The sequence below is a fragment of the Grampus griseus genome (assembly GCF_964374135.1).
Source record: "Grampus griseus genome assembly, chromosome: 17".
Lineage (NCBI taxonomy): Eukaryota > Metazoa > Chordata > Mammalia > Artiodactyla > Delphinidae > Grampus > Grampus griseus.
Genome location: NC_139011.1, coordinates 68,056,908 through 68,084,095, shown reverse-complemented (window position 1 = coordinate 68,084,095; position 27,188 = coordinate 68,056,908). Strand labels below are relative to the sequence as shown.

Here is a 27,188-nt window from a genome sequence, read left to right as displayed (position 1 = left end):
GTCCTAACAGGGCAGACGATGAAGCTGCATCTTTCTCCACTGTGCAGCCAAAAACACATCAAGTAAGAGGAGTGGATTTACTCCGGGGATTTCCATATGTAGGTTAGACTCCAGGTATGGGAGGGCAAAAATAAATTACTGCAATAAGCAAATGTAGGTTTGAAATGTATCCATTTATTTTTCTGTCCAAAAATGACTTGGAAGATTAGCAGCAAGATTAGTGGAAATCTTGAATTTTAAATCTCCAGAAAGATGGCTAAATAGAACAAAAGAAACTGCTAACTCATGATGCCAGGATACTGGACATTTGCAATAAGAAGTCCTAAAATTATGCTCGTATAGTCAGGAATCTGAAACACATTAGTCCAAAACACTTCTTTTATATAAAGGTAGTAGTAGCAATGACAGAGGTGGTGTTTAAAATTGTTATTAGATATGGCTGCAGTTTTGATTATTTTTCTTTAACAGTTATAATTTGATGATGATCAATGCAACCATTCTCATTTGTTAGATATCTAATAAAATCATTATGAATGAAAACCAAAAAAACTTCAAAAATGAAAATATAAAATTGTGCACTAATCTTTAGAAGAGAAAAAATAAGATGCTATAATAATGGGGCTCTGGGAGAAAGAATATATCCTACTCATGCCATAAGTATAAATCTTAATGACTCTGCCAAACTCATAGAAGCAGAGAATAGAATTGTGGTTACCAGGGGCTGGGAGAAGGGGAAAACTGGGAGACAACTGGTCAAAGGGTACAAAGTTTCAGTTATGCAAAGTGAATAATTCCGGAGATGTGACATAACAACAATGCAATTATACTTAATAATACTGTATTATATACTTGACATTTGCTAGGAGGGTGGATCTTTTTTTTTTTTTTTTTGGCAGTACGCGGGCCTCTCACTGCTGTGGCCTCTCCCGTTGAGGAGCACAGGCTCCAGACGCGCAGGCCCAGCGGCCATGGCTCCCGGGCCCAGCCGCTCCGCGGCACGCGGGATCTTCCCGGACCGGGGCACGAACCCGCGTCCCCTGCATCGGCAGGCGGACTCCCAACTACTGTGCCACCAGGGAAGCCCTGGGAGGGTGGATCTTAAGTGTTTTCACCACCAAAAAAGAAAAGAAAAACACAATGGTAACTATGTGAGGTGATGGATATGTTAATTAGCTTGATTGTGATGAATATTTCACAATGTGTATGTATATCACATCAACAGGTTGTATACTTTAAATTTATACCATATTTAATTGTCAGTTATACCTCAGTAAAGCTGGGGGAAAAAAAGAAAAGTAAACGCAGATTTTCAAATTATACTGAGTTGTAAAGTAGGCAAGTAAAACTCCACGATTTATGTTAATTTAAACAAACAGATAAATAAGGTTATTCCCTTAAAATTATGGGAAGAAATCAAATATTTCAAATATAAGTTTTACTCTTTTACCTTGTTTCATTATCTTTTATAAAAGTTCTTTACTCTGAAGAGGTAGATGGCCAGATTTACATATATATTTGTTTTCTTCCTTAGATTTTTCTTTGCAATTGATATGAATCTTGATTTAGTGCATTAAATTATTCTATTTTAAAATGTTCGTTGTTTTCATTAGTTTACTATGAAAGAAGAATAACACAGTAATAATGAGAGTCACTTCTTATTGCAATGGTTTCTAGTTCTGCCAGCCAGTAATCATGGGCCAGACATGCTTTAATTTAAGTACATATAAAGCCAGAGCTTATACATTATTACCTCCTATCATTAAGATTGGAAAATTCTAGGCACATTAAACATACCTTGATAAAATAATCTAAATATGTAATTTGGAGTGATATTTCATGTTTTTGCAAAACTCAATTTTACTATTATATTAGTAAAATTTAAGTATTTACATTTTTAAAATGTAGCTATTTAAAAGTGATACATGTATTCATAGAATTGACTTTCAAAAGCGTTAAATAGGGCATGATTCTTCAAATTTTCTTTTAAAGAAACTGAAGTTATTGTTTTTCCTAAACCTGCAAAATGATATTTAAAGCAAAGTAAAATTCCAGTCATTCTCTAGGATCTCTTCCTGAGGGCTTCAATGCTAGTGGGTTTATAAGTGCTGTAATAGACGACATAAGCCAAGAAATATGGGTATCTCTCCAATATAACTGGTTCGTCTGCCAGCACTTTCCGAATCGCCTCTTTTTCTCTGTGACCTAGAGCAGGAGAGCAGGTGGCGTGGAGGAAGTTGAAGGGAGGAAGCAGCAATTTTTACCTCTAAGATGTTAATTTTAAATTGGCAATAGGTCATCTAACATCCTGGGGAGGAATACCGAGGAGTGAGATTTAAATCCTGTTAAGCAGGAAGGATGGAATGTAACACCTGTTATAGGTTTTAAAGCATGAGTAGTGTTTACCAGGTGACGGAAATGGAGAAGGACGTTCCGTGTAAAGGAATAGTATGAAAATACAATATCGAGGTGTGAAATAGCGTACGACGGGGCTGGAGGTCACAAGAAAGAGCTGGCTGTTTCTGGGCGGTGAAATGAGAAGAAAGGAGCAAGAAAGACAGGAATTGGAGCATGGACGGCCCTGCCTGCTGGGTTAAGGGTTTGGGACTCCCTCCTAGAGGCCCTGGGAAGCCAATGAAAGGTTTTCAGCAAAAGAATAACATGATTAGATGTTTTAAAAAATATTTTAAAAATAAAGATCAGTACCATGGTCTATGATGGGACAAGGATGAAGGCAGGGAGACAGCTAGGATTTTACAGGAGTACAGTGACATGATGAGATACAAAACTAAGGTATTGGCACAGAGGTTAGAAGGGAAAAGACAGATGTGAAAGATATGAAAAGGCAGTAAACAGAACTAGATGAACTGGTGAGGAATAGAGAGCACGGGAGAGGGAGAGTTTCTGATGATTCCAGCTGGGAAAGATTGGGAGAGGGAAGATGCCACGGTGTGTGGGGGGGAACATGCATTTGTCTTTGAGGGGACTGGGGAGAGGGATGTTGAATTAATCTGTTACATGTTCAGCTTTACATGCTCACAACGTACCTATATGGGGATGTACTTTGATGGATTCATAGTCAGCAAGGGCTAGAAGTATATATGAGTACAAATGGATATAATAACAATAAATAATAACATATATATGTAATCTCAAGGGGTAATGGAAAAACACTGCTAGGAATTTTCTGGGAACAAACCAGGTGTTAGGAGCAGGGAAGAGATATTCCAGGAAAAGGCACAGAAGTGTAAGCAAAGAATAATTGGCTGCCCGTTGTGGAAGGTGAGAAAAAAATCACCAGGGAGAGTAAAGAGAGTATTAATATTCCCTGGTTCTCCACTGCCCTGTCCTCTGTGCACCCGTGGAGTCTCAGAATAAAACACTGTAGGATCCACGAGAAAGGAGTGAAAAATATTCAAACAAATCTATTTAGTATCTTGGATAAACAGGTCAAAGAGAAAACAATTATGGTACAATGTCAAAGGATGGGGGAAACAGATGAAAATCGCATACTGGACACCCCTTAAGTATTGGTGTCATCAGAGAACCTACAAGGAGTAAGGACAAAAGTCAGACAGCCAAGAGAAAAGACGAACTAGAGAGGGAGTGTTGAGGAACTTCGAGTAGCTGGGATAGGTACCCGACCTATTCACTTAAGTTCCAAAAACATGAAACAGAAATAAAATCAATTGGTGAAAGAGTCCAGGCTGAAGAATTTAAAATGCAGAGGAGCAGGTTCAAACCTGGTGACAGTGGTAGAGTCCTACCTTACACACAGATGTTTCACATTCATACGCATTTTCAGCCGAGCAAATACCTCCTCTCGCCCCTCAGTGCTCAATTACCCATCCCCGAAGGTCTTCAGTTACCTCTGTGCTCACCTCAGCAATGAAACGTGTCAAAGAAAAACACACCCTAATGTGCTTGAAGAGAGGAGAATGAGGGATGTGCAATGTTTTTGAAGCCTAGGTTTAAAGCTAGACACTGAGAACTTTCCGAGAATGTGTTGAAAGTTGCAGTAGAAAGTCCTGTTATCTTTAATGGGAATTTCATGGCTAATGCCCTGTGCAATGCTGAAAATGTGCCCCTTACATGTGATTTATTTCTTGCCTTAAGATATACGGAGTGAACCACGTATTCAATTTGACTCTGCTGCTGCTGCCAGGATCTCTCTCCAGCTGTTGCCCATTGCTTTTCCATTGTGTTCAGTTGTTTTCCATGGTGCCCATCTCTGCTTGCCATCTCTTTGCTATTTTTTTCAAATACTCATTAACCCCTGTCTTTCAGCTCCAGACTATGAGACATAGGAGTTAGTACAGTCATGGGAAGATCTCATCAGTACTGTCTCTTTGACAGGAGTCAAATAATAATGTTGAAATTATCAGTAGACACCCGGAAGTTATGTCTATAAAATGTACTGGAAACTTGCCTGAAGGATCACTGGCTTTTAGATTGCACTTATTGTTAGACCGCCATTCAAATTCTCCTAAAGGGAGAATGTAAATATTTAATATTTTATTATCCATGCATATGTGTCTCTAAGTGAATTCTGTATTTTTGAAAACAAATAACTGTTGGCCCTTTTTTCACGTAAGAGTATTTCCATGTTTCATTAAGAAAAGTGCCTTCTTTTTTATAGGGGAACAAGGACAGAGGTATTGGGCTGGCTGGTGGCAGTTTTCTCAAGCTTTTCACTTATCACAAACGCATTGCTCAGGGTGACCAAGTTGGGCAGGACCAATAGATCAGCAGAGGTCCTTTCCATATGAATTGTGCAGACACTCTGCCTGTGTTGAGCCATAGCAGCACTTCGGCATTGATTCCTATTTAACATACTGCCTTAGCCCTCAGACGTATAGTTCTTCCTCCGTGTGAGGTAATAAAAGGAGGCAGGGAAAATAAAACCCTGCAACAGTAAACAATTAGTTTCTTCAATCGGGCGCTTCCTTCTAGTTGCCAGTATACTTTTCACAGTGGTGCCCTGTGCTCAGTAGTTAGAAGTAATTAGAAACCAGAATAAATGAGATCACTGCAGGAGTGAACATGCCTTACCCAGCACAGTGCATTTTATATAGAAAAATGCACATCTGTAGTAGAGAAGGAACGCAGTCTTCCTTCAGTTTATTTTTACTTCGTGATTGCTTTAAATCGATAGAATTGTTCAGCAGGTTTCAAATCTAGTTTCTTTTTAATCATGAACACATTTCAGTACGATGAGGTCTACATTCGTAGTGAAGTCGTTTGGTCTGGCTGCATTAGTCTCTACCAAAACACTGCATTTGGCATGCAATGCTGAGACCAGGATTGGGACTGTTGAATTAGGGATGTGGGGAGTTGGGATTCTCTAAAAGCAGTGATCTATGTGATGTGATTTTGGAATAATGGAAAGAGCTCTGGATTTTGAATTAGAAAACTGGTTTTGAATCCTGTTACTGTGTGACCATGATTCCTTCATGGTCTCTCAGAGATTTATTGGTGGAATGGGAATAATAATTTCTTTTTGCAAAAGGTGGCATGAGGATTAAGTGAGTAACATATGTGAAACATCTACTGCAGGACCTGGCAATAGTGTACACTCAGTTGTTTCTATCTTCATCTGTGTTTCTGATGGTGAATCCATCTTCTCATTGCAGAGGTAGAAATATGAAATGCATCTGTTTAAAATGACTAGATCATACCTACTAAAATAGGGAAACCTTTTCTATGTAAAGGGAAAATAAAATAAAATAGGGAAACCTTTGTATGTAAAACAAAATCACAGTGGTTGCTAAGAGAGTAGATCTTAAATGTTCTCAACCACAAAAAAGAAGTGGTAATTATGTGATGGAGGTGTTAGCTAACTATAGTGGTAATCGTCTTGCACCATGTAAGTGTATCAAGTCAAATATACACAACTTTAACCAACACAATGTTACATGTCAGTTATACCTCAGTAAAGCTGGAGAAATCACAGTGATGAGTCACGATAGGATGTAAGAAGAGTATGAAAAATATGAATTCACTCCTCTGACCTATAAGAAGTAGAATACACAAAGCACTGGACCCTGTTAGAGCTTATTTTTAGAATCCTCCATTGATAGCTTGTAGAAAGTTGTTCAAGAACAGCAGAACGGGATCCCCTTGAATTCAAGGACAGGAAGTCTTCTTCCCTCGTGTCAAAAATCAAGAGTATGTGTTAGAATAACAACAGATATTTAGGACTTGGAAAGAATCAGGTTCTGGCATTTGTGCATTCATTCATTGAAGGACAGAGGAGTTATTTATGGAGCACTGCTCTGGGGCATGCACTGCGCTACCCCAAACTAGGGTAGTGAGAGGTCCTTGCTCTCCCAGCAATTCTGAGGTCTTGACAAGGGGACCACATTGGGAAGCCAGCCAGCCATACTGTGTAGCACCAGTTTACTTTAATATGGACAATAGGAGAAAGAGAGCCAAAGGATTGGGTTTTTCATGAAGTGACTCAAAGAAATGAACACATGGTTTTGAAACTACAGGAGAGGGGAAGCATATATAACATGTCATTTTGACAGTGTTAAAGAATTGATTCTGCAAGGGTTCCAAATGTATTCTTCTGAACCTGGAAAATAGGTAAATGATACATAGACCATTTTGATGAGCGAATAAGTGTTAATTAATAGAATTAATGTAAGAATAATGAATCAGTATAATACATAATTTCCAATCATTAACAAAACTCATCGAGAGTTGTTCATCAGAAGCCGTGGTACGAGCAGTAATTAAATCCTGAGAAAGGGAAATGCAAGTCATTGTTCATGAAAGAAAAGCTATATACCGTTTAGAAGTTGTAGGGGAAGCTGTGGTTGTTCTTTGACTAAAATCTATTGTCTCTACAGTTCATTTATTACTTTACCAAATTTATTTAATAAGTGAACACTTCTTGAACACATAGATGGCAAATGCAGAGTATAAAGAAATGAATTGTATCTTTTAGGAGTTACGTATAATACTGTTGGCATGAATTAGGAATTCATGTCATTTCTTTTCAATAACTGTATATTGAATGCTTACTTAATCCTGGGAAGTATGCTAGGGTCTAGGAAGGTTACAATCAGTACAGACACTAGTCTGGCCTATTGGTGGTGGTGTAGTAATATTAATGAAAATTGCTAACATTTGTTGAGAATGTACTACATGCTATGTCCTGTGCTAAGTACTATATATGAATTATTTCCTGTAATCCTGAAAACAACACTCTGAGGTGCGTACTATCATTAAACTCAAGTTACAGATGAGGAAACAGTTTCAGTAGCTTAAGTTACTTGCCCAGAGTCACGGAGTTTATTAGCAAATTTAAGATCCAGCTTAGGAAGTTTGCCTCTAATGCCCGTATTCTTCATCCCTACACCTTTCAGACAAGTATAGCATGACCAGAGGCATGATATGTGACCCAAAGCAGGGCATCTGAGATCATATCAGGAAGAGAGCAGCATATGAGAACTGAGAGGAGGTGACTTCAGAGAACTGTGAACAGTATAGTTGAAGCATGGAGTAGAAGTAAGGAAAATCAGAGACCATATTGTGAAGACTTTGTATTTCAAGTTACACAATGGAAAGCCATCTGCATTTTTAAAAGATCACCTTTGATGAATAGTGGGAAGAGGCAAGACAAGAAGAGCCTGAGCCAGGTTGCACCAATCTAGGCAAAGAGTTGATATTAGCAGAGCGGCCAGAGAGGAGAGGTTTGAGGGATAGTAAGAAATATGAAATTAATAAGTGTGAAAGGTACTAGAGTAGGTATATTAGCACGTGGACCTGCCGCACATACATTAATCTCTTGTAATTGATGAGTTTGGTTTGAACGGCTTGGAAGCTTGTGTCTCAGTCTGGAGGTGAAACAGGGGGTCATCATAAAAGACTAGACAAAGATTTTAGGAAAGCAATAATTTTAATCTCGACCACATCTTCTTCCTTTGGGAAGGCTTTGCAAAAATGGGAAGGTTGAAGACACTAGAAATATCGCACAATACACCTTTAAGGAATTAGATAATTTCTGCGTCTTATTTCTTCTAACAACTTTCTTATTTCTTTGAATGCTGGCACTTAACATTTAAAAATCAGTAAATATGAGGATCTGGGGCTTCCCTGGTGGCGCAGTGGTTGAGAGTCCACCTGCCGATGCAGGGGACGCGGGTTCGTGCCCCGGTCCGGGAAGATCCCACGTGCCGCGGAGCGGCTGGGCCCGTGAGCCATGGCCGCTGAGCCTGCGCGTCCGGAGCCTGTGCTCCGCAACGGGAGAGGCCACAACAGTGAGAGGCCCGCGTACCGCAAAAAAAATATATATATATATGAGGATCTGGGATTGCACTACACTTACTATACCCATTACTACACATTACTACACAGTGTCTTTTAAACAATGTTTCTAAGAACTAACTCATCAGACACTTTAAATTATAGTAACTTGGTAGCACATTTCAAGAAGTTTAACATTTAGATTAGATTTTAAAAATGTTAATGGAGAATCTCTAACTCAGATATTTCCTACAACTGTTTGTTTTTACTGTCTGATTAAATGGGATTATGAGAAAAGCACAAGGAAGAAGTAAAAATATTTGGAAACTGAGCAGAATCATTTACATTTTTTCCAACAGGGAGAAAATGTGTCTTTAGTTCAAAGATTGTTGAAACTAGTTTGCCTTAGGCTCTGTAGGACTGAAGTTCAGATGATGCTGCAGAGTGCATAAGACCAGGTGATCACAGGATCTTCCATCTGTCGTAAAAAGCTGGGTATGAAAGAGTGGTGGGCAAATAGCAGTAGTATCTGCCGATATTCCAGCTTATTTCACCTACTTCGCTCTCTTGGGATTGAAATAGTCATTATTATCCTCTCCAAACTTTGAAGCTGCCCAGGTAACTTCAGCTTAATAAAGTATCCTGGAGAACCACGGCTAATTAGATTCCTAATAACTTACTAGTGACAGTCACTTGAACAAGGATAATGGACCTGGCTTTTAATTAAAGGAGCAAAAAAGACTGTCATAGAATACGGGGAAATTGATTGTACGTTTTAAGATCTAAATCTGTAAGATTCTAAATATAAACAGCTGCAACTATATCAAGACAAATAATTCATGGGAAGAATGTCATCAAAGAATAGGGTCTTCAGACTGTCTTTATACATAGATTCTGAGCCATGCATTTTCCCTAAGGGAATTTTTTCCCTCTTATTTTTGTGACTAAAGGCAGTATCACAGTTAGAAAGGGTGGTGAAAATGAGGCAATACACATGGAAATCCGGAGCTAAAAAACAAAATGAAGACTCTGATCATTGGGTGGAATTCTACATTGGGGCAAAACTCACTGATTTCAGAATGGTTAAATAATTATTTCACTTTATATTCATCTAGCACAAAATCAAATTAACCTGTATATGAATGCAAATAATTCCAAATGAAATATTGAAGTAAATATTGAAATATTTAGCCAGTTTATATAGATTGTTAGGGGACATGTCTAATGTTGCCTTTTCCAGAGCAGATCAAAACCATTGTTTGGCATATGGTCCTTTAAACTCAGAAACCCCAACATATGCCTTTCAACTGTGGGTGTGTGTCTTCCATTTATCATATTTTTCTAACAGGAAATTATCCTGCTAATTATACTGCGCTAGCACACACACAAAAAAAATGAACATAACTTATCCAAGTGCCTCAATTCTGTTATGGCACAAAAGAGTGAAAAAATCACTGCTCAAGTAACTTTTTAAGTTGAAACATGTATCCCTAAATTCAGTGGCTCCAGTGGGGTTTGTTTTGGGGCACAGTTTTTAGTGGTAATTGAGTATGTAACATTACTGAGGGATACAATAGAAATTTGCAAAGTAATATTCAGTCTCATTCTCAATTTTTAAAATATGGAGAAATAAAAGCAAAGTATCCCTTGCGAAAGATTGCATTTTTCTCTCTTTAATTACCTTTTAAGTTTTTTTTGTTTTTCACTTCAACATCTACATAATGTGAATTTAAGGCAAATTATTGTGGCTACAAATTCAGAGATCCTCATTACACTAGTTTTTCATGTGTTTCATTTAAGGTGTCAGTTTATAATTAGAATCTCAATGCCCCTCCTCCACTAGTAATAACAAAGTTTGGGACCACCCAAGAGAGAACAATATGGTTAGCTGCCAGGCAAAACATCAGAGTTCCCGGCGGTGAACATGCTGAAAGTCAGCAAAGAAATCCACAGTGCAAAGCCATAAACATACCGTTGTTCTGGTTTGCCATGTCAGTTTCTCTGTGAGTTACTGCATCACCCTGGTGGCCCGAAAGGGATGATGCATCTCCCCAAGTGTTCAATTTGATGCACTTCAACCCTTGGGAGATTGGCTTCCTTGTTAGTACCGTTCGAATCAACATTAAATGAGGCTTTAGAGCTCTGGAGGTTTTAAATTGTAATTAAAGTAAAACTGGTGTTTTTGTGATCATGGTAAATGACCAAATATGTAGAAGGTCCTAGGGTTTGGAGAATCTTTTATCTGATTTATTATAGAAATGTGATGAGTCATCTTAAAGGAAAAGATTACCATGTTTTTATAAAAAGATTAACACATAACCTGCTTCAAATAAGAATTGAAGTCTTAAAAGTGAACTGAATGTAGTATAATAGATACGAGTTAATAAATGGTTGAAATACAATATGTTGCATTTAAACTAATTTAGGAGAACTAAGCTTTGTCTCTCCAGTGAGACTGAGTTGAGGGAGGGAGGGAGTGGGTGTTGGTTATTGCTCATTGCAGCCCCCTGGCATCGAGAAATAGGACTGGCAAACAGGAGACCATTTCACATGCTTTTCCTGACCCTAAGCTCTACAGTTCGACACAAAATAAAGTTGATACCGGATGTTCTAGGATCAGTTGGGACAAACATATGAAATAAAAATCACAGAGAATCATATTATCAAGTGCCAAATGATAGTCATGTGAACTCTATTTCAACCAAACCCCAATTTATAAAGGAGATGTTGGTGAAAGTTTGTCGTGAACTTCATGTAATTATCATAATCTAATAACATCATAATCTTACGGAAGAATTGACAACACATTCCAACATCAACATTATTTTAAGTTTAAAAATTGTCAAATATGAAAACCTCCAGAAGGTTCTTTAGCATGAGGACCATAATGTATGGAAGAATATTCCACAGAGTAGCGTCTGGCTCTATACATTCCAACCTTGTTTCTCCTGCACCACACTGAGTCCTGGGTGCACCGGGATATGAACACATTGCATTACAGCCTTGGGCCCTGCACGTCCTCTTCAACCTTGGGTGAGTCTGTACAATGCACAGGGGGAATACTCTGGAGTCCATTCCTACACTAGGATATTGTAATAACCTAACTATAAGTGACTGTGCATCATATCCGTAGGTCCCAGTAAACCTAGCCTAAATGGATCCCTAATTCTACTGCCTTTAGCTCAGTTCCAGAAAGAACTGTGGCCATTGGAACATTGCAGAACGTGACAGAGGAAAGCTGGGACATAAAAAGACAGCAGTCATAACCATTTGCAGTCAAAACATTTGGCTCTTGCAAATTTGTAAAAGCTTATGACTATGTGAACAGGTTGCTAGGGATCCTATGAAAAAGGGACTCCGAAGCGCAACGATTTTAGCTTGAAAGTAAATTACTTCTGCCAGCACTTAAGGGTGCTTGTAGTTACAAAGTAGACACTCAAAAATATTTGTTGAATGAGTGGATGAATAGAAAGTTACCTCTTTGTGACTCTTCCATAGCATTGCTAAATCCAAGTGCTTTTCAAATTAAATTGGACCCATTGGCCACAGGTTACATTTATCATATTAAAACTATGCTAAATCCCTGAGTGATGTGGGATCTATTTTTAATATGAAATATGTCAAGAAGATTTATTCATTATAAGCACAGGTGTATTGACCCTTTCCTTTTTTCTTTCTATGAGGAAATGCACAATTTCTGCATAATTTTGCAGCCCTGTCAAGTACACGTTCTCAGGAGTATACCCTAAGCAGAGCTGTTACTTGGGATGTCTTATTACTAAAATCATGGAACAACTTTCCTCAGTGTATATGTTATATTTGCCTTTTTATGAAGGACAAATTCTACACTGTGACCTTTATTTTACTTTTTCATTTTTGTGACTCCGAGAGAAAGAATTGTCTAAATTTTTAAAATGATATTGCAGCTAGAAGGAGCTGAACAACTGAGAGCCCGTATTTTCCAGGACGGAGTAAAAATGTAGATTTATTTAAATTTTAATTTAACTGCCTAATGTGAGAACAGAGATAGTTCTAGAAAGGAAATTCTCAGGTCAGATAAGAAATCTCGTATGGAATGGGATTTGCTTAGGATTCCTGGCCTTTGGTCTGTTTCCTTCATTCTCTTGCCCAGAATTAGCAGAACAGTCTCACTGGTAATCAGAGAAGTACCTATAAAATCAAATGATCCCTTGTAAAGCCTGACTCTGAGTATACATTTATGCACCATCAAAAAACCAGGTGCGGGCTTCCCTGGTGGCGCAGTGGTTGAGAGTCCGCCTGCCGATGCAGGGGACACGGGTTTGTGCCCCGGTCTGGGAAGATCCCACATGCCGCGGAGCGGCTGCGCCTGTGAGCCATGGCCGCTGAGCCTGCGCGTCCGGAGCCTGTGCTCCGCAACGGGAGAGGCCACAACAGTGAGAGGCCTGCGTACCGCAAAAAAAAAAAAAAAAGCTATGAGGCGAGTAATGATATGTTGGAAGCAGAGTTGTGGGCTTAGTGCTGGCGCTCTTCCACGTGCTTAATTTAGGAGAATGGAACTCTGTGATGCTGCGATGGAAAAACTAGGCCTCCATTGGATAAATCAATGGTGAATCGAATAGGCAATATTTCTCTCATTGACCTGGCTGTCTCTTTTAAATTTTTTCACTTTTTAAAAATTTCAAATTAATGGTGGGACCTAATTGGAATATACACAATGGTTAGTACAAAAAGGCAAGTATAGACGAAGCCATCTTCTCTTGATATGCTGGTGAAATAAAACTTATGTATCCATTTTAAGCTAGATTTTTCTATTAGATGATGTACATGTGATTGGTTCTAAAGCTGTGACACTTTGAGGTACCCTGTCCGAGAGCATGTTCCGGGCCACGTTGATGGATCAGGAGATTACAGTAAAATCTCTTAAAGTCTCTGGCAGATAATTTGCTGCTGTACTGCTGTTTACTACAGCTTGAAGTAGAGAGAAATAAATCAGTTTAAAAAGGTTAAGAAAATGGATAAAAATTACAGGCTTCCTGTTAAAGGTCCTTCACAATGAGTAAGTGTTTGTTGTTAAGTTGATGAGGGCAAGTGAGGCTTCATCAGGAAGCAGAGACATATTTCAGTATGATTAGAAAAAGATCAAGATTTTTTTCTTAGCTTCATTCAGCTGGTGTCATGAGCATTATTGATTAAAATGTTAGGATCAGTAAGGACTTAAAATTGGACTAGAGGAGACCTTAAGGAGGAGAAAAAGGTTATGGTGTGTTGAGTTAGCTTGACAATTAAATGCTTTGTAAAAATTTGATATTTTTTGAACATGAACTGTCAGTTATAGCTCTTGACTTGCATTGGCATACGCATGCAGGTACATGTAATATACAATTTTATATTATTGTCAGACTCCTACATTAAATATTTATAAACATCGTATACTACTAGAAGTTAATTATAAAACTTTAGCCCATGTGAATATGTGTTCTTAATGCTTTCTAAAGAGTTCTCTGTTAATGTTAACGAGGAAGCTGCTTTTCACATCATTTAACAGCCAATGGAACTGATCGTGTTTCTCCTTAGAATGCAATTATTGTAATAATAAAGTTGCATTTTGTCAGGTTCTTTCTAAAATTACAGCAGTAATGTTTTAAATCCGTTTCTCTTTCCTGCAAGTCATCAGTGTCTGAATCTGCCAGGTGTACTGGGCTTCTGTGGTACAGCCTCACAACCAGGGATAAATGAGTTCGACATTCCTCATATATAATTGCACTGTAGAACTTTCATTTGTAGGGAAAAACTAAACAGATCTAGAAAAATACATTTGTAAAATGCCGAACCACAGAGAGGTCATTGCAAAAATGGAGAAAAAACAATCAAAATACTAATAAATTGAAAAATGAAGTGAAACAAAATCCACTAATATAGATGTTAGGCAAAACATCTAAAAAAAAGTAACGAACATTTTTATGGAATGTATGCAGAAGGTACCCCTAAAAAAACAATTCAGAGACCAGCACCTGAAAATATTATCAAAGGTAGAGGGTTCTTAGCTCCCTATGAGTTGCTATAGAGAAAAATGTGGAAGAAATGCCCTAAAAGGAAGGAGGACCAAGGCTCACCAATCACTGAATTTGGGTGCTGAATTCTGGATTTCCTTTGGGGCTGCTCTGGGCACCACACTGCTGAATAACTCATTAAAATTTCCTTTTCAAAATGTTAGTCTTTTGGATTGGGTCCAAGAAACACACTTTTAAAAAAAAAATTCTGACCTTAGTGAATATTAATTTCACTTTTTTCTAAGATATTGGGTATAAATCAGTATAATTCTATTAACTATGAATATGTAAACATGAATGAAAGATATTAGTAAGTCATTTCTTTTAAATGACGTGAAATACCAGTAAAGATTCATATCTGACGATAAAATTTATTATAATTCTGCTTACTTAATTTTCTGTGTATAAACTCTCTCCTCAACAGAGTTCATTATGGGTTTGTTTTCAACTTAAATACTTAATTTAGGACCCCAGCAGTGTACCTCTGTAATCTATTTTTAAACAGGTGTTCTGTGTAGAAAAATCACTGGTCTATTGTCCAGTTGTTTTGAACTTGGCTGGTGCTATTTGATTTTGAAATTCATGTGGGAGAGGAAAAATAATTTTTCCTCTACTCTTCTGACTTCTCAGTTGAGATTCCTGTAACAAAAGACAGATGACCAAGAGAAAAACGACAGAGGTTTATTAACATGGGTACCTCATGAGTACGTGGGAGATACCCAGGGAAAAATGAGTACTTCTCCCAGGAGGCATACTGTTCCACCCTTCATTAGCAGCCCCAGATGTCTTGAAGAGCTTAACGGGAACCGGTGGAGTCTGACTTGCCCTTGCCTTTGCCCGCAGGTGCACCCTGAGCGTGACCCTGGAGCAGGCCATCATTCTGGCCAGAAGCCACGGACTGCCTCCTTGCTACATCATGCAGGCTACAGATGTGATGCGGAAGCAGGTGAGTCTCACAACACATTTTAGGAAGTTGTTTCTCACGCCCTGGGTTTGAAGGTTCCTTGGTTCATTTATCAGGTGTCTGACAGGTACCTGGATGTGGCAGGCACTTTTCCAGGCTCAGAAAGTGAGTGGTGAACAAGAAACACTGATTCCCGGGGAAGAAGACCACGCAGGCATCTCTCTGAGGGTTCTCCAAGAAGCTTAGACAACCTGAGAAAAGGGAAGTCTAAGAGGTAACCTGATGGAAGACAGGGAGGTGGCCAGGCAAATGGACAGGAGTGGATTTGGGGCAGCGTAAACTACAAGATAGAAGGACATGTGGGTTTCCTTGGTGGCGCAGTGGTTAAGAATCCACCTGCCAATGCAGGGGACACGGGTTCCAGCCTTGGTCCGGGAAGCTCCCCCGCATGCTGCAGAGCAACTAAGCCTGTGCGCCACAACTACTGAGCTTGCGCTCTAGAGCCCATGAGACACAACTACTGAGCCTGCACTCTAGAGCCCATGCTCTGCAACAAGAGAAGCCACCGCAATGAGAAATCCACGCACCGCAACTAGAGAAAGCCCGCGCACAGCAACGAAGACCCAGTGCAGCCAAAAATAAATAAATAAATAAATTTTAAAAAAGAAGGACATGTGACATTTTCTGGGAAAGGCAGGTGATTTAGGAAGGCTGGGGAATAGACTGGGGAAGGGGGAAGAGGACAGAGTTGAGGACCCTGCTTGCTTCTGGAGATCTTGAAGGGACTTCCGCACCATGCTAAGAAGTTTGTGCCTTATTCTGAAGATAAAGCACGTACCTCAAATTTTCCTGCAGAAGATGAAGAGCTGCCTTTGGACTATTTTTAGGTCACTGAAGTACTTATAGGTGAGAATACACTCTTACGAAGTGAATGAACTTTCTTTTTTTTTGGGTGTGCCCCATGGCTTGCGGGATCTTAGTTCCCTGACTAGGGATTGAACCTGCGCCCTCAGCAGTGAAAGCTCGGAGTCCTGACCACTGGACCACCAGAGAATTCCCTGAACTTTCTGTACAATAGCTCAGTAGTGTTTTAAGTGTGGTAGTTTGGTTTTGAACCCTTAAGATTCTTTAAAAAGCTAACAAAAATGCACTAACCTCCAATGTACCGATTATTAGGAAAATGTGCTTAATCTAGTAGAAAAAACACAAGTCAGTAGAGAGACAAAAGAAGTTAAAAGACGTCAATTTTATATTTTATTCTTCTTTTATTAGGGCTACCTCAGAAAATTGATTTAACAAATCTCTCTACTTGCTGATTGGGTTTGAATTATCCAGTGATAGTGAGTGACTTAATTTTTAAGATATGCTTTTGTAATTATGTCTGCTTTATTTACTAAAGACTTAATGTATAACTCTCAAGCAAACATATAAATCCCTATAGATTTGCTCCCAAGATTACACTACAGAATGTCAACCAAGTCAAAAGAATAATTCATGGAAACAGTCCTGAGTGAGGCCAGTGCCCAGCCTGGGGTCTGCAGAGATGAGGTAGAGCAAGCACATGTATGTTGGTGCTTCGGGTTGAGAACTGCAGAGCTGAATATTGAAAACCAAGATCTCACAAGGTCCAAGAGGGATTTGCTAAGTAAAGGTCAGATCCGTGAGGAGCACATGACACAGTGTGGTTCGGCTGGAAAAGGGCAAATACAGATGCAAATGCCAGCAGGTTTGGGAAGGATTTTTTGGGTAGATATTCAAATTTGGTTTTAAAAAAGTAGATCAAAGTAAACTTGTGATTATCCATATCAGGGTTGGGATTTGGGTGCTAAAACATACAGCAAGAGATTAAGCTTTCTGTTTCACTCTGTTGCTGTTAGAGTGAGTTTGCAGTAAGACTTGGAGGAGCCCTCTCCAAGGGAAGACTAAGAGACTGATAATTGATCTTTTTTTTTCTTTTTTAATAAAGTTATTTATTTATTTACTTATTTACTTATTTATGGTTGTGTTGGGTCTTTGTTGCTCTGTGCGGGCTTTCTTTAGTTGCGTCGAGCGGGGGCTACTCTTCATTGCAGTTGTGTGGACTTCTCATTGAGGCAACCTCTCTTGTTGCAGAGCACGGGCTCTAGGCACATGAGCTTCAGTAGTTGTGTGACGTGGGCTCAGTAGTTGCAGCGCATGGGCTTAGTTGCTCCGCGGTATGTGGCATCTTCCCGGACCGGGACTCAAACCCATGTCCCCTGCATTGGGAGGCGGATTCTTAACCACTGTGCCACCAGGGAAGCCCCGATAATTGATCTTTTTAAGAATAATCCAGTAAAGAGGTCATTATGAGCTGGCTGCATATACATTCTTACTACATGGATTTGAATAATCAAAACCTTTAACTTCTTACAACTGGAAACTGAGATAGATAAAATAAAGATGGGAAAAGTAAAAACAATATTACCTAGGCCTTAATGACTTATTTAAGTTGTTCAAGCCTCTTTAAAATTTATTTCTATATTAATTAACAATAAATGATTATTAGTTATTATTAGTATATAATTAGTATATATTAATATATATCATATATTTATAAAGTATAATTTTAAAAGACTGAAAACTTAGGAAGTTTGTAAGTTGATTTCTAAACTGCAGTATTTTTCAGTGTTTATCACTCCCTCCTCCTCGTTTTTGTTAATAAATCCATTTAGGATGGGTAGCTTCCTACCTTTGTTGCTTGTTTCTCTGCTCCAAGTTATGACACAAGTGGTTCTCAGACAAAGACCTGATTTCTGCCTTCTTTGTGAAAGATCATGGAGCCTTGGGTCCTCTCTTCATAGAAAGTGGGGTGGACTGGTGCCCAGAGGAGATTTTTGCAATATTCCTTCTGTGGCCAATCCTCTTTCAAGTATTCAGCAGTTACAGGCAGTGGGATTAATGGCTGGGATCCAGTCTACAAGCCACCTCTTACCCACGTGGGATCTGAGTAGTTCGAACACAAGTGTGAATCCAAAATCTAACTTTTCTGACCCTTCTGTCTTTTAATCGTTTAGATCCAGCTTTCCAGAGACAGAATGGTTAGAATGCTTACCTGGTTAATGAATAATATTTTCTAAGATCTTTAGTTTCTTTTTGAAGAACAAGGAGCTTTTCAGCATGATTTACTGTTCTTATTTCTAATGGCAGTGTAGACCTCCCTCCATATCTGCCACGGTTTGGTTCCAGGAGCCCCTACAGATAACAAGTCCTTGGATGCTTAAGTCCTTTACAAAAAATGGTGGAGGAGCGCAATGAATACAGTTGGCCCCCCATATCCATGGGTTTTGAGTCCATGGATTCACATCCACGGATTCATCCAACTGTGGATCCATGACACAGTTGATGGAATCTGCAGATGCAAAGCCCACAGATATGGTGGCCAACTGTATAGTTTTCATGAACAGATTTCATGTATGTAGTTTTAATAGAGTTGTTTATTTTTGTTTGTTTGTTTGTTTGTGGTACGCGGGCCTCTCACTGCTGTGGCCTCTCCCGTTGCGGAGCACAGGCTCCGGACACACAGGCTCAGCGGCCATGGCTCACGGGCCCAGCCGCTCCGCAGCATGTGGGATCTTCCCGGACCGGGGCACGAACCTGCGTGCCCTGCATTGGCAGGCGGACTCTCAACCACTGCGCCACCAGGGAAGCCCAATAGAGTTGTTTTAATTATCTGGTTGAGTTAGAAGCAAAGATAAAAGAAGGGAAAGGTAGTATGCCCGTGCAATTTGTGGGTAATGATTATAATGATCCTAGGCAGCATTTTTACATAACCAACTGATATGATTAGTAAATGGTTTGAGGACTTCCCTGGAGGTCCAGTGGTTAAAACTCCACGCTCCCAATGCAGGAGGCACGGGTTTGATCCCTGGTTGGGGAACTAAGATCCTGCATGCCGCGCAGTGTGGCCAAAAAAAAAAAAACAAAAACAAATGGTTTGAGGTAGAAGCTCTAATTTACATTATAAGCTTAAAGTCTCCTATCCTCTAAATTATATGTTCTAAGTATTTTTGGGTAGAAGTCTACCCCAAATTCTTTTCTGACCTTTTAAATAAAAATTTGGATTCTGAAGAATTCTGTCTCCTGACCTCCAGTATCAGGGCTTTATACTGAGCACTAAGGACAAAGACCAAGGACGATCAGCTTCTTGCCCAGCCTCATGGCGGACATGTGTGGGCAAATCATCATGGTGCACCCACAGGCAAGTGCTCTCCGGGGTGCACAACCTCAGTGCATGAGGACGTAAAACAGGGAACAAGTAAACGAGTAGACTGTGAGCCCCTGAATGGCTGGGACACCGAGTGTATATCATGATGGTATCACTGGTTTCTACATTAATACCCAGTATAGAGGAAATGCTAAGTGATGTTTAGGCAATGAATTAGTTCTACCTAGGAGAACTAGAAAAAGGCTTCATGCAGAAAGTAAATATGTAATAGTAGCCAAGAGCACAGATTCTAGGGCCACGCACCCTCAGCTTGAATCCCAGCTCTAGTGTTTACTGTCTGTGTGATTTGAGGCAAGACTCTTAGCTTCTCTGTTGCTTCGTTTCCTCATTATTAAGACAAAGATAATAATGGTATAATGCTTGCTTCATACTGTTGTTTTCAGGCTTGAATACTGAATGCATTTAAAACAGTACCTAATGTAGTGAATGACCAACCAATAATTGATTTGGGCCTTGGAGGATAAATGTGACACAGACATGTAGGGAAAAGGACAGAGAGGGTGTTTAGTAGAGGGAGACCATGAGCAAGGTATAAAAATGCAAGTCGCTGGCACATCGAGTATAAGAAGAATTATATGGCTGAATTCCAAATGGAGTATACCAGCAGATGTGTTCAGCATGATGAGCTTCAATTTTATTTGAAATCTTTTAAGCAAAAATCTTTCTAGAAATTATTTAATGGAAGATCATGAGACTAAAGACAAAAATAATTATACAAAAATACCATATTCCAGTTGGTAACTCTGTTTCTCACAGGGATACGATTTAGAGATTCTAAAACTAGTTAATGTCTTTGGTAGGACTGAACAAATAAGTCAGTATATTGTGAATACTGAGAGTCAGGTTTCTTACTGTCTGAGAACGAAGTTACAAATAAGGAAAGGGAGAAGCCTGGAATTTAGAATGAACCCTGGGGTACTGGATTGGAACTGGAAGTATCAGCTTGAATGCATGGACACATACACACAGAGATCTAGATAGATGTAGAAGGAAATATAGATGTTTGAGTACGTTTACACTAATCAACTAGCTCAGCCCACTGAGAAGACCTAGAAGCAGTTACACACCAGTAGTAGTAATGGGCATACCCACTGTCCAGATCTTGAGTTCTAAATATCATTCTCCATTAAAAAGAGCCAGGGAAGGCCTTCCCTGGTGGTGCAGTGGTTGAGAGTCTGCCTGCCGATGCAGGGAACACGGGTTCGTGCCCCGGTCTGGGAAGATCCCACATGCCACGGAGTGGCTGGGCCCGTGAGCCATGGCCGCTGAGCCTGCGTGTCCGGAGCCTGTGCTCCACAACGGGAGAGGCCACAACAGTGACAGGCCCGTGTACCGCAAAAAAAAAAAAAAAAAGAGCCAGGGATTCGGGCGGTGTGAGAAGACGCCGAGTTAGCGTCTCCCCACAACTAGGGTGCCTGCTAGCCATTGGTGGGAGACCCTGAGGCCCGAGGAGACAGGAGGAACCCCCAAATGAACCAGTAGGATGTGGGGGGAATAAAGGGGGAAGAAGAGTGGAGGCCAGACAGGATCGGTGCCTCTGAGGTCGGGGAGATAAGGAGAGGCACACAGGAGGTGCCCTCCAGGAGGAGCGGGAGAAGAACGGAGGGCGTTTACCCCATCCATTCGGGCCCAGGGAGCCTGCTAGGCTCCAAGGTGAGGTCCCCAGCCCTCTGAGACCAGGGGTGGGGGGCACGCCTGGCCGCTTCTGTTTCTTGAGCCTAAGCCCCACCCCCCCACAGCCCCCAGGGCCTTTTCCAGCCTGGAAGGTCTTTTAAGTATACGCCCCACCCACCACCCAAACCTCACCTTTGCTTAGACCCCGCCCTCCACAGCCAAGGCCTTCCCCCCCCTTTTTTTTTCTTTTCCCTCCCCCTCTTTTGTTATTATTGTGGTACTGTTGTACGTTCCAGTTGTTGATTCATCTATATTTTTATTTTTAGATTCATTCTAACATATCTGTTAGTTTCCTAGTCTAATTTTACTTTTTACTTTGTTATTGTTACTTTTTTTATTTTTTTGCCATCCCATGTGGCTTGCGGGATCTTGGTTCATGAGCTGGGGGTGGGGCTGAAGCTCTTGCAGTGAGAGCTCTGAGTCCAAACCACTGGATTAACAGAGAACCTCAGACCCCACAGAATATTCATCGGAGTGAGGCTTCACAGAGGTCCTCCTCTCATCACCAAGACCCAGCTCTATCCAATAGCCTACAAACTCCAGTGTTGGAAGCCTCAGGCAAAACAACCAGTAAGACAGGAACACAATTCCACTCATAAAAAAAAAATGAGACGGCAAAAAGATATGTCACAGATGAAGGAGCAAGGTAAAAACCTACAAGACCAAATAAATGAAGAGGAACTAGGCAATCTACCTGAAAAAGAATTCAGAGTAATGACAGTAAAGATAATCCAGAATCTCAGAAATAGAATGGAGACACACATTGAGAAAATACAAGAAATGTTTAACAAAGATCTAGAAGAACTAAAGAATAAACAAACAGAGATGAACAACACAATAATTGAAATGAAAAATACACTGGAAGGAATCAATAACAGAATAACTGAGGCAGAAGAACGAATAAGTGAGCTGGAAGACACAATGGTGGAAATAACTGCCAAGGAGCAAAATAAAGAAAAAAAAAAAAAGAAAAGAATTGAAGACAATCTCAGAGACCTCTGGGACTACACTAAATGCACCAACATTCGAATTATAGGGGTCCCAGAAGAAGAAGAGAAAAAGAAAGTGTCTGAGAAAATATTTGAAGAGATTATAGCCGAAAACATCCCTACCATGGGAAAGGAAATAGTCACCCAAGTCCAGGAAGCACAGAGAGTCCCATACAAGATAAACCCTAGGAAAAACACACCAAGATACATATTAATCAAACTAACAAAAAATTAAATTCAAAGAAAAAATATTAAAAGCAGCAAGGGAAAAACAAAAAATAACATACAAAGGAATGCCCATAAAGTTATCAGCTGAGTTTTCAGCAGAAACTCTGCAGGCCAGAAGGGAGTGGCAGGATATACTTAAAGTGATGAAAGAAGCTACAACCATGATTACTCTACCCACCAAGGATCTCATTCAGATTTGATGGAGAAATCAAAAGCTTTTAGGGCAAGCAAAAGCTAAGAGAATTCAGCACCACCAAACCAGCTTTACAACAAATGCTAAAGAAAGTTCTCTGGGGGGGAAACACAACAGAAGAAAAAGACCCACAAAAACAAACCCAAAACAATTAAGAAGATGGTAATAGGAACATGCATATTGGTAATAACCTTGAATGTAAATGGATTAAATGCCCCAACAAAAAGACACAGACTGGCTGAATGGATACAAAAAGAAGACCCATGTATATGCTGTCTAAAAGAGACCCAGTTCAGACCTAGGGACACATCCAGACTGAAAGTGAAGAGATGGAAAAAGATATTGCATGAAAATGGAAATCAAAAGAAAGCTGGAGTAGCAATACTCATATCAGATAAAATAGACTTTAAAATAAAGACTGATACAAGAGATAAGGAGGGACACTACATAATGATCGAAGGATCAATCCAAGAAGCAGATATAACAATTATAAATGTTTACGCACCCAACATAGGAGCACCTCAGTACATAAGACAAATGCTAACAACCATAAAAGGAGAAATTGACAGTAACACAATAATAGTAGGGGACTTTAACACCCCACTTACACCAAAAGACAGATCATCCAAAATGAAAATAAATAAGGAAACACAAGCTTTAAAGGACACAAAAGACCAGATAGATTTAATTGATATTTACAGAACATTCCACCCAAAAGTGGCAGAATACACTTTCTTTTCAACTGCACATGGAACATTCTCCAGGATAGATCACATCTTGGGTCACAAATCAAGCCTCAGAAAATTTAAGAAAATTGAAATCGTATCAAGCATCTTTTCTGACCACAACACTATGAGATTGGAAATCAATTACAGGAAAAAACTGTAAAAAAAACACAAATACATGGAGGCTAAACAGTGTGCTACTAAATAATCAAGAGATCACTGAAGAAATCAAAGAAGAAATTTAAAAATACATAGAAACAAATGACAATGAAAACACGATGACCCAAAACCTGTGGGACGCAGCAGAAGCAGTTCTAAGAGGGAAGTTTATAGCAATTCAATCCCACCTCAAGAAACAAGAAAAATCTCAAATAAACAATCTAACCCTACACTTAAAACAACTAGAGAAAGAAGAACAAGGAAAACCCAAAGTCTGTAGGAGGAAAGAAATCATAAAGATCAGAAATAAATGAAATACAAATGAAGAAAACAATAGCAAAGATCAATAAAACTAAAAGCAGGTTCTCTGAGAAGATAAACAAAATTGATAAACCCTTAACCAGACTCATCAAGAAAAAAAGGGAGAGGACACAAATCAATAAAATTAGAAATGAGAAAGGAGAAATCACAACTGACACCACAGAAATACAAAAGATTATAAGAGACTACTACAAGCAACTCTATGCCAGTAAAATGGACAAGCATGAAGAAATGGACAAATTCTTGGAAAGGTACAATTTTCCAAGACTGAACCAGGAAGAATTAGAAAATATAAACAGACCTATCACAAGCACTGAAATTGAAACTGTAATTTAAAATCTTCCAACAAACAAAAGTCCAGGACCAGATGGCTTCACAGGCGAATTCTATCAAACATTTAGAGAAGAGCTAACACTGATCCTTCTCAAACTCTTCCAAAAAATTGCAGAGGGAGAAACACTCCCAAATTCATTCTACGAAGCCAGAATCACCTTGATACCAAAACCAGAAAAAGATATCACAAAAAAGAGAAAGCTATAGACCAATATCACTGATGAACATAGTTGCAAAAATCCTGAACAAAATACTAGTAAACAGAATCCAATAGCACATTAAAAGGATCATACACCATGATCAAGTGGGATTTATCCCAGGGATGCAAGGATTCTTCAATATATGCAAATCAATCAATGTGATACACCATATTAACAAATTAAGGAATAAAAACCATATGATCATCTCAGTAGATGCAGAAAACGCTTTTGACAAAATTCACACCCATTTATAATAAAAATTCTTCAGAAAATGGGCATAGAGGGAACCTACCTCAACATAATAAAGGCCACATATGACAAAGCCACAGCAAGCATTATACTCAATGGTGAAAAACTGAAAGCATTTCCACTAAGGTCAGGAACAAGACAAGGATGTCCACTCTCAGCACTCTTATTCAACATAAATTTGGAAGTCCTAGCCACGGCAATCAGAGAAGAAAAAGAAATAAAAGGAATATAAATTGGAAAAGAAGTAAAGCTGTCACTGTTTGCAGATGACATGATACTATACACAGAAAATCCTAAACATACCACCAGAAAACTACTAGAACTAATCAATGAATTTGGTAAGGTTACAGGATACAAAATTAATGCACAGAAGTCTCTGGCATTCCTATATACCAACAACGAAAAATCAGAAAGAGAAATTAAGGAAACACTCCTATTTACCATTGCAGCAAAAAGAATAAAATACCTAGGAATAAACCTGCCTAAGGAGGCAAAATACTTGTACTTAGAAAACTATAAAACACTGATGAAAGATGACATAAACAGATGGAGAAATATACCATGTTCTTGGATTGGAAGAATCAATATTGTGAAAATGACTCTACTACCCAAAGCGATCTATGGATTCAGTGCAATCCCTATCAAACTACCAATGCATTCTTCACAGAATTAGAACAAAAAATTTTACAATTCATATGGAAACACAAAAGACCCCAAATAGCCAAAGCAATCTTGAGAAAGAAAAATGGAGTTGGAGAAATCAGGCTCCCCAACTTCAAACTATACCACAAAGCTACAGTAATCAAGACAGTATGGTTGGCACAAAAAACAGAAATATAGATCTATGGAACAGGATAGAATGCCCAGAGATAAACCCATGCACATGTGGGTACCTAATTTATGACAAAGGAGGCAAGAACATACAATGGAGAAAAGACAGTCTCTTCAGTAAGTGGTGCTGGGAAAACTGGACAGCTACATATAAAAGAATGAAATTAGAACACTACCTAACACCATCCAAAAAGTAAACTCCAAATGGATTAAAGACCTAAATGTAAGGTCAGACACTATACAACTCTTAGAGGAAAACATAGGAAAAACACTCTTTTACATAAACCACAGCAAGATCTTTTTTGACCCACCTCCTAGAGTAATGGAAATAAAAGCAAAAGTAAACAAATGGGACTTATTTAAACTTAAAAGCTTTTACACAGCAAAGGAAACCATAAACAGGACAAAAAGACAACCATCAGAATGGGAGAAAATATATGCAAATGAAACAACAGACAAAGGATTAATCTCCAAAATATACAGGCAGCTCATGGAGCTCAATATCAAAAAAACAAAAAATCCAATTAAAAAATGGGCAAAAGACCTAAATAGACATTTCACCAAGGAAGACATACAGTTGGCCAAGAGGCACATGAAAAGATGCTCAACATCACTAATCATTAGAGAAATGCAAATCAAAACTACGATGAGGTATCACCTCACACTGGTCAGAATGGCCATTATGAAAAAATCTAAAAATAATAAATGCTGGAAAGGGTGTGGTGAAAAGGGAACCCTCTTGCACTGTTGGTGGGAATGTAAATTGATACAACCACTATGGAAAACAGTATGGAGGTTCCTTAAAAAACTAAAAATAGAACTACCATATGACCCAGCAATCCCACTACTGGGCATATACCGTGAGAAAACCATAATTCAAAAAGAGACATGTACCACAGTGTTCATTGTAGCACTATTTACAATAGCCAGGACACGGAAGCAACCTAAGTGTCCATCGACAGATGAATGGATAAAGAAGATGTGGCACATACATACAAAGGAACATTACTCAGCCATAAAAAGAAATGAGATTGAGTTATTTGTAGTGATGTGGATGGCTCTAGAGCCTTTCATACAGAGTGAAGTAAGTCAGAAAAAGAAAAACAAATACCATTTGCTAACGTATATATATGGAATCTAAAGAAAAAAAATGGTACTGATGAACCTAGTTGCAGGGCAGGAATAAAGATGTAGACATAGAGAATGAACTTGAGGACACGAGGTGGGAGGGACAAGCTGCGGCAAAGTGAGAGTAGCATCGACATATATACACTACCGAATGTAAAATAGATAGCTAGTGGGAAGCAGCCGCATAGCACAGGGAGAGCAGCTCGGTGCTTTGCGATGACCTAGAGGGGTGGGATAGGGAGGGTGGGAGGGAGGCTCAAGAGGGAGGGCACATGGAGACATATGTATGCATACAGCTGTTTCACTTTGGTGTGCAACAGAAACCAACACCATACTGTGAAGCAATTATTCTCCAATAAAGATCTATTCAAAAAAAAAAAAGAGCCAGGGATTCTTGGTGAAGAGGTTAATTCCCAGCTGAGACAGGAAAGATAAGCCTGGAGCATCTTGAGGTTCCAGAAAATAAACAGGTACTCAAAAATGATGGTGGTTCTATGAACAGGACACGAGAAGCAAACTGAAGGAGCTCCCGGCGTCCAAAACTGGAGCAATTTGAACAAAATGTTACTAATAATAAAAATGTTGGATTATAATCATAGGGTAAAATAAATAGCCATGAATCCATACTGATTTAAATAAATACTTGAATACATAAATAGTTTGGGGAGAAGGGATAAGTCTTCTTTACAGAAGCATTCCAGTTCACAAACACTACAGTGGTATTGA

The 27,188-nt window shown here is 39.2% G+C and overlaps 1 protein-coding gene across 1 annotated transcript in view; it reads left to right on the top strand.

Annotated features, from left to right (window-relative positions):
- PREX2 (phosphatidylinositol-3,4,5-trisphosphate dependent Rac exchange factor 2) overlaps window positions 1-27,188 on the top strand; it is a gene marked incomplete at its 5' end in the record, with an annotated part of 281,798 nt that overhangs the window by 246,321 nt on the left and 8,289 nt on the right. The window contains one exon of the mRNA XM_082675204.1: window positions 15,126-15,228. Within this exon, the coding sequence (XP_082531330.1) occupies window positions 15,126-15,228 (103 nt within the window). The remainder of the gene's footprint in view (window positions 1-15,125; window positions 15,229-27,188) is intronic.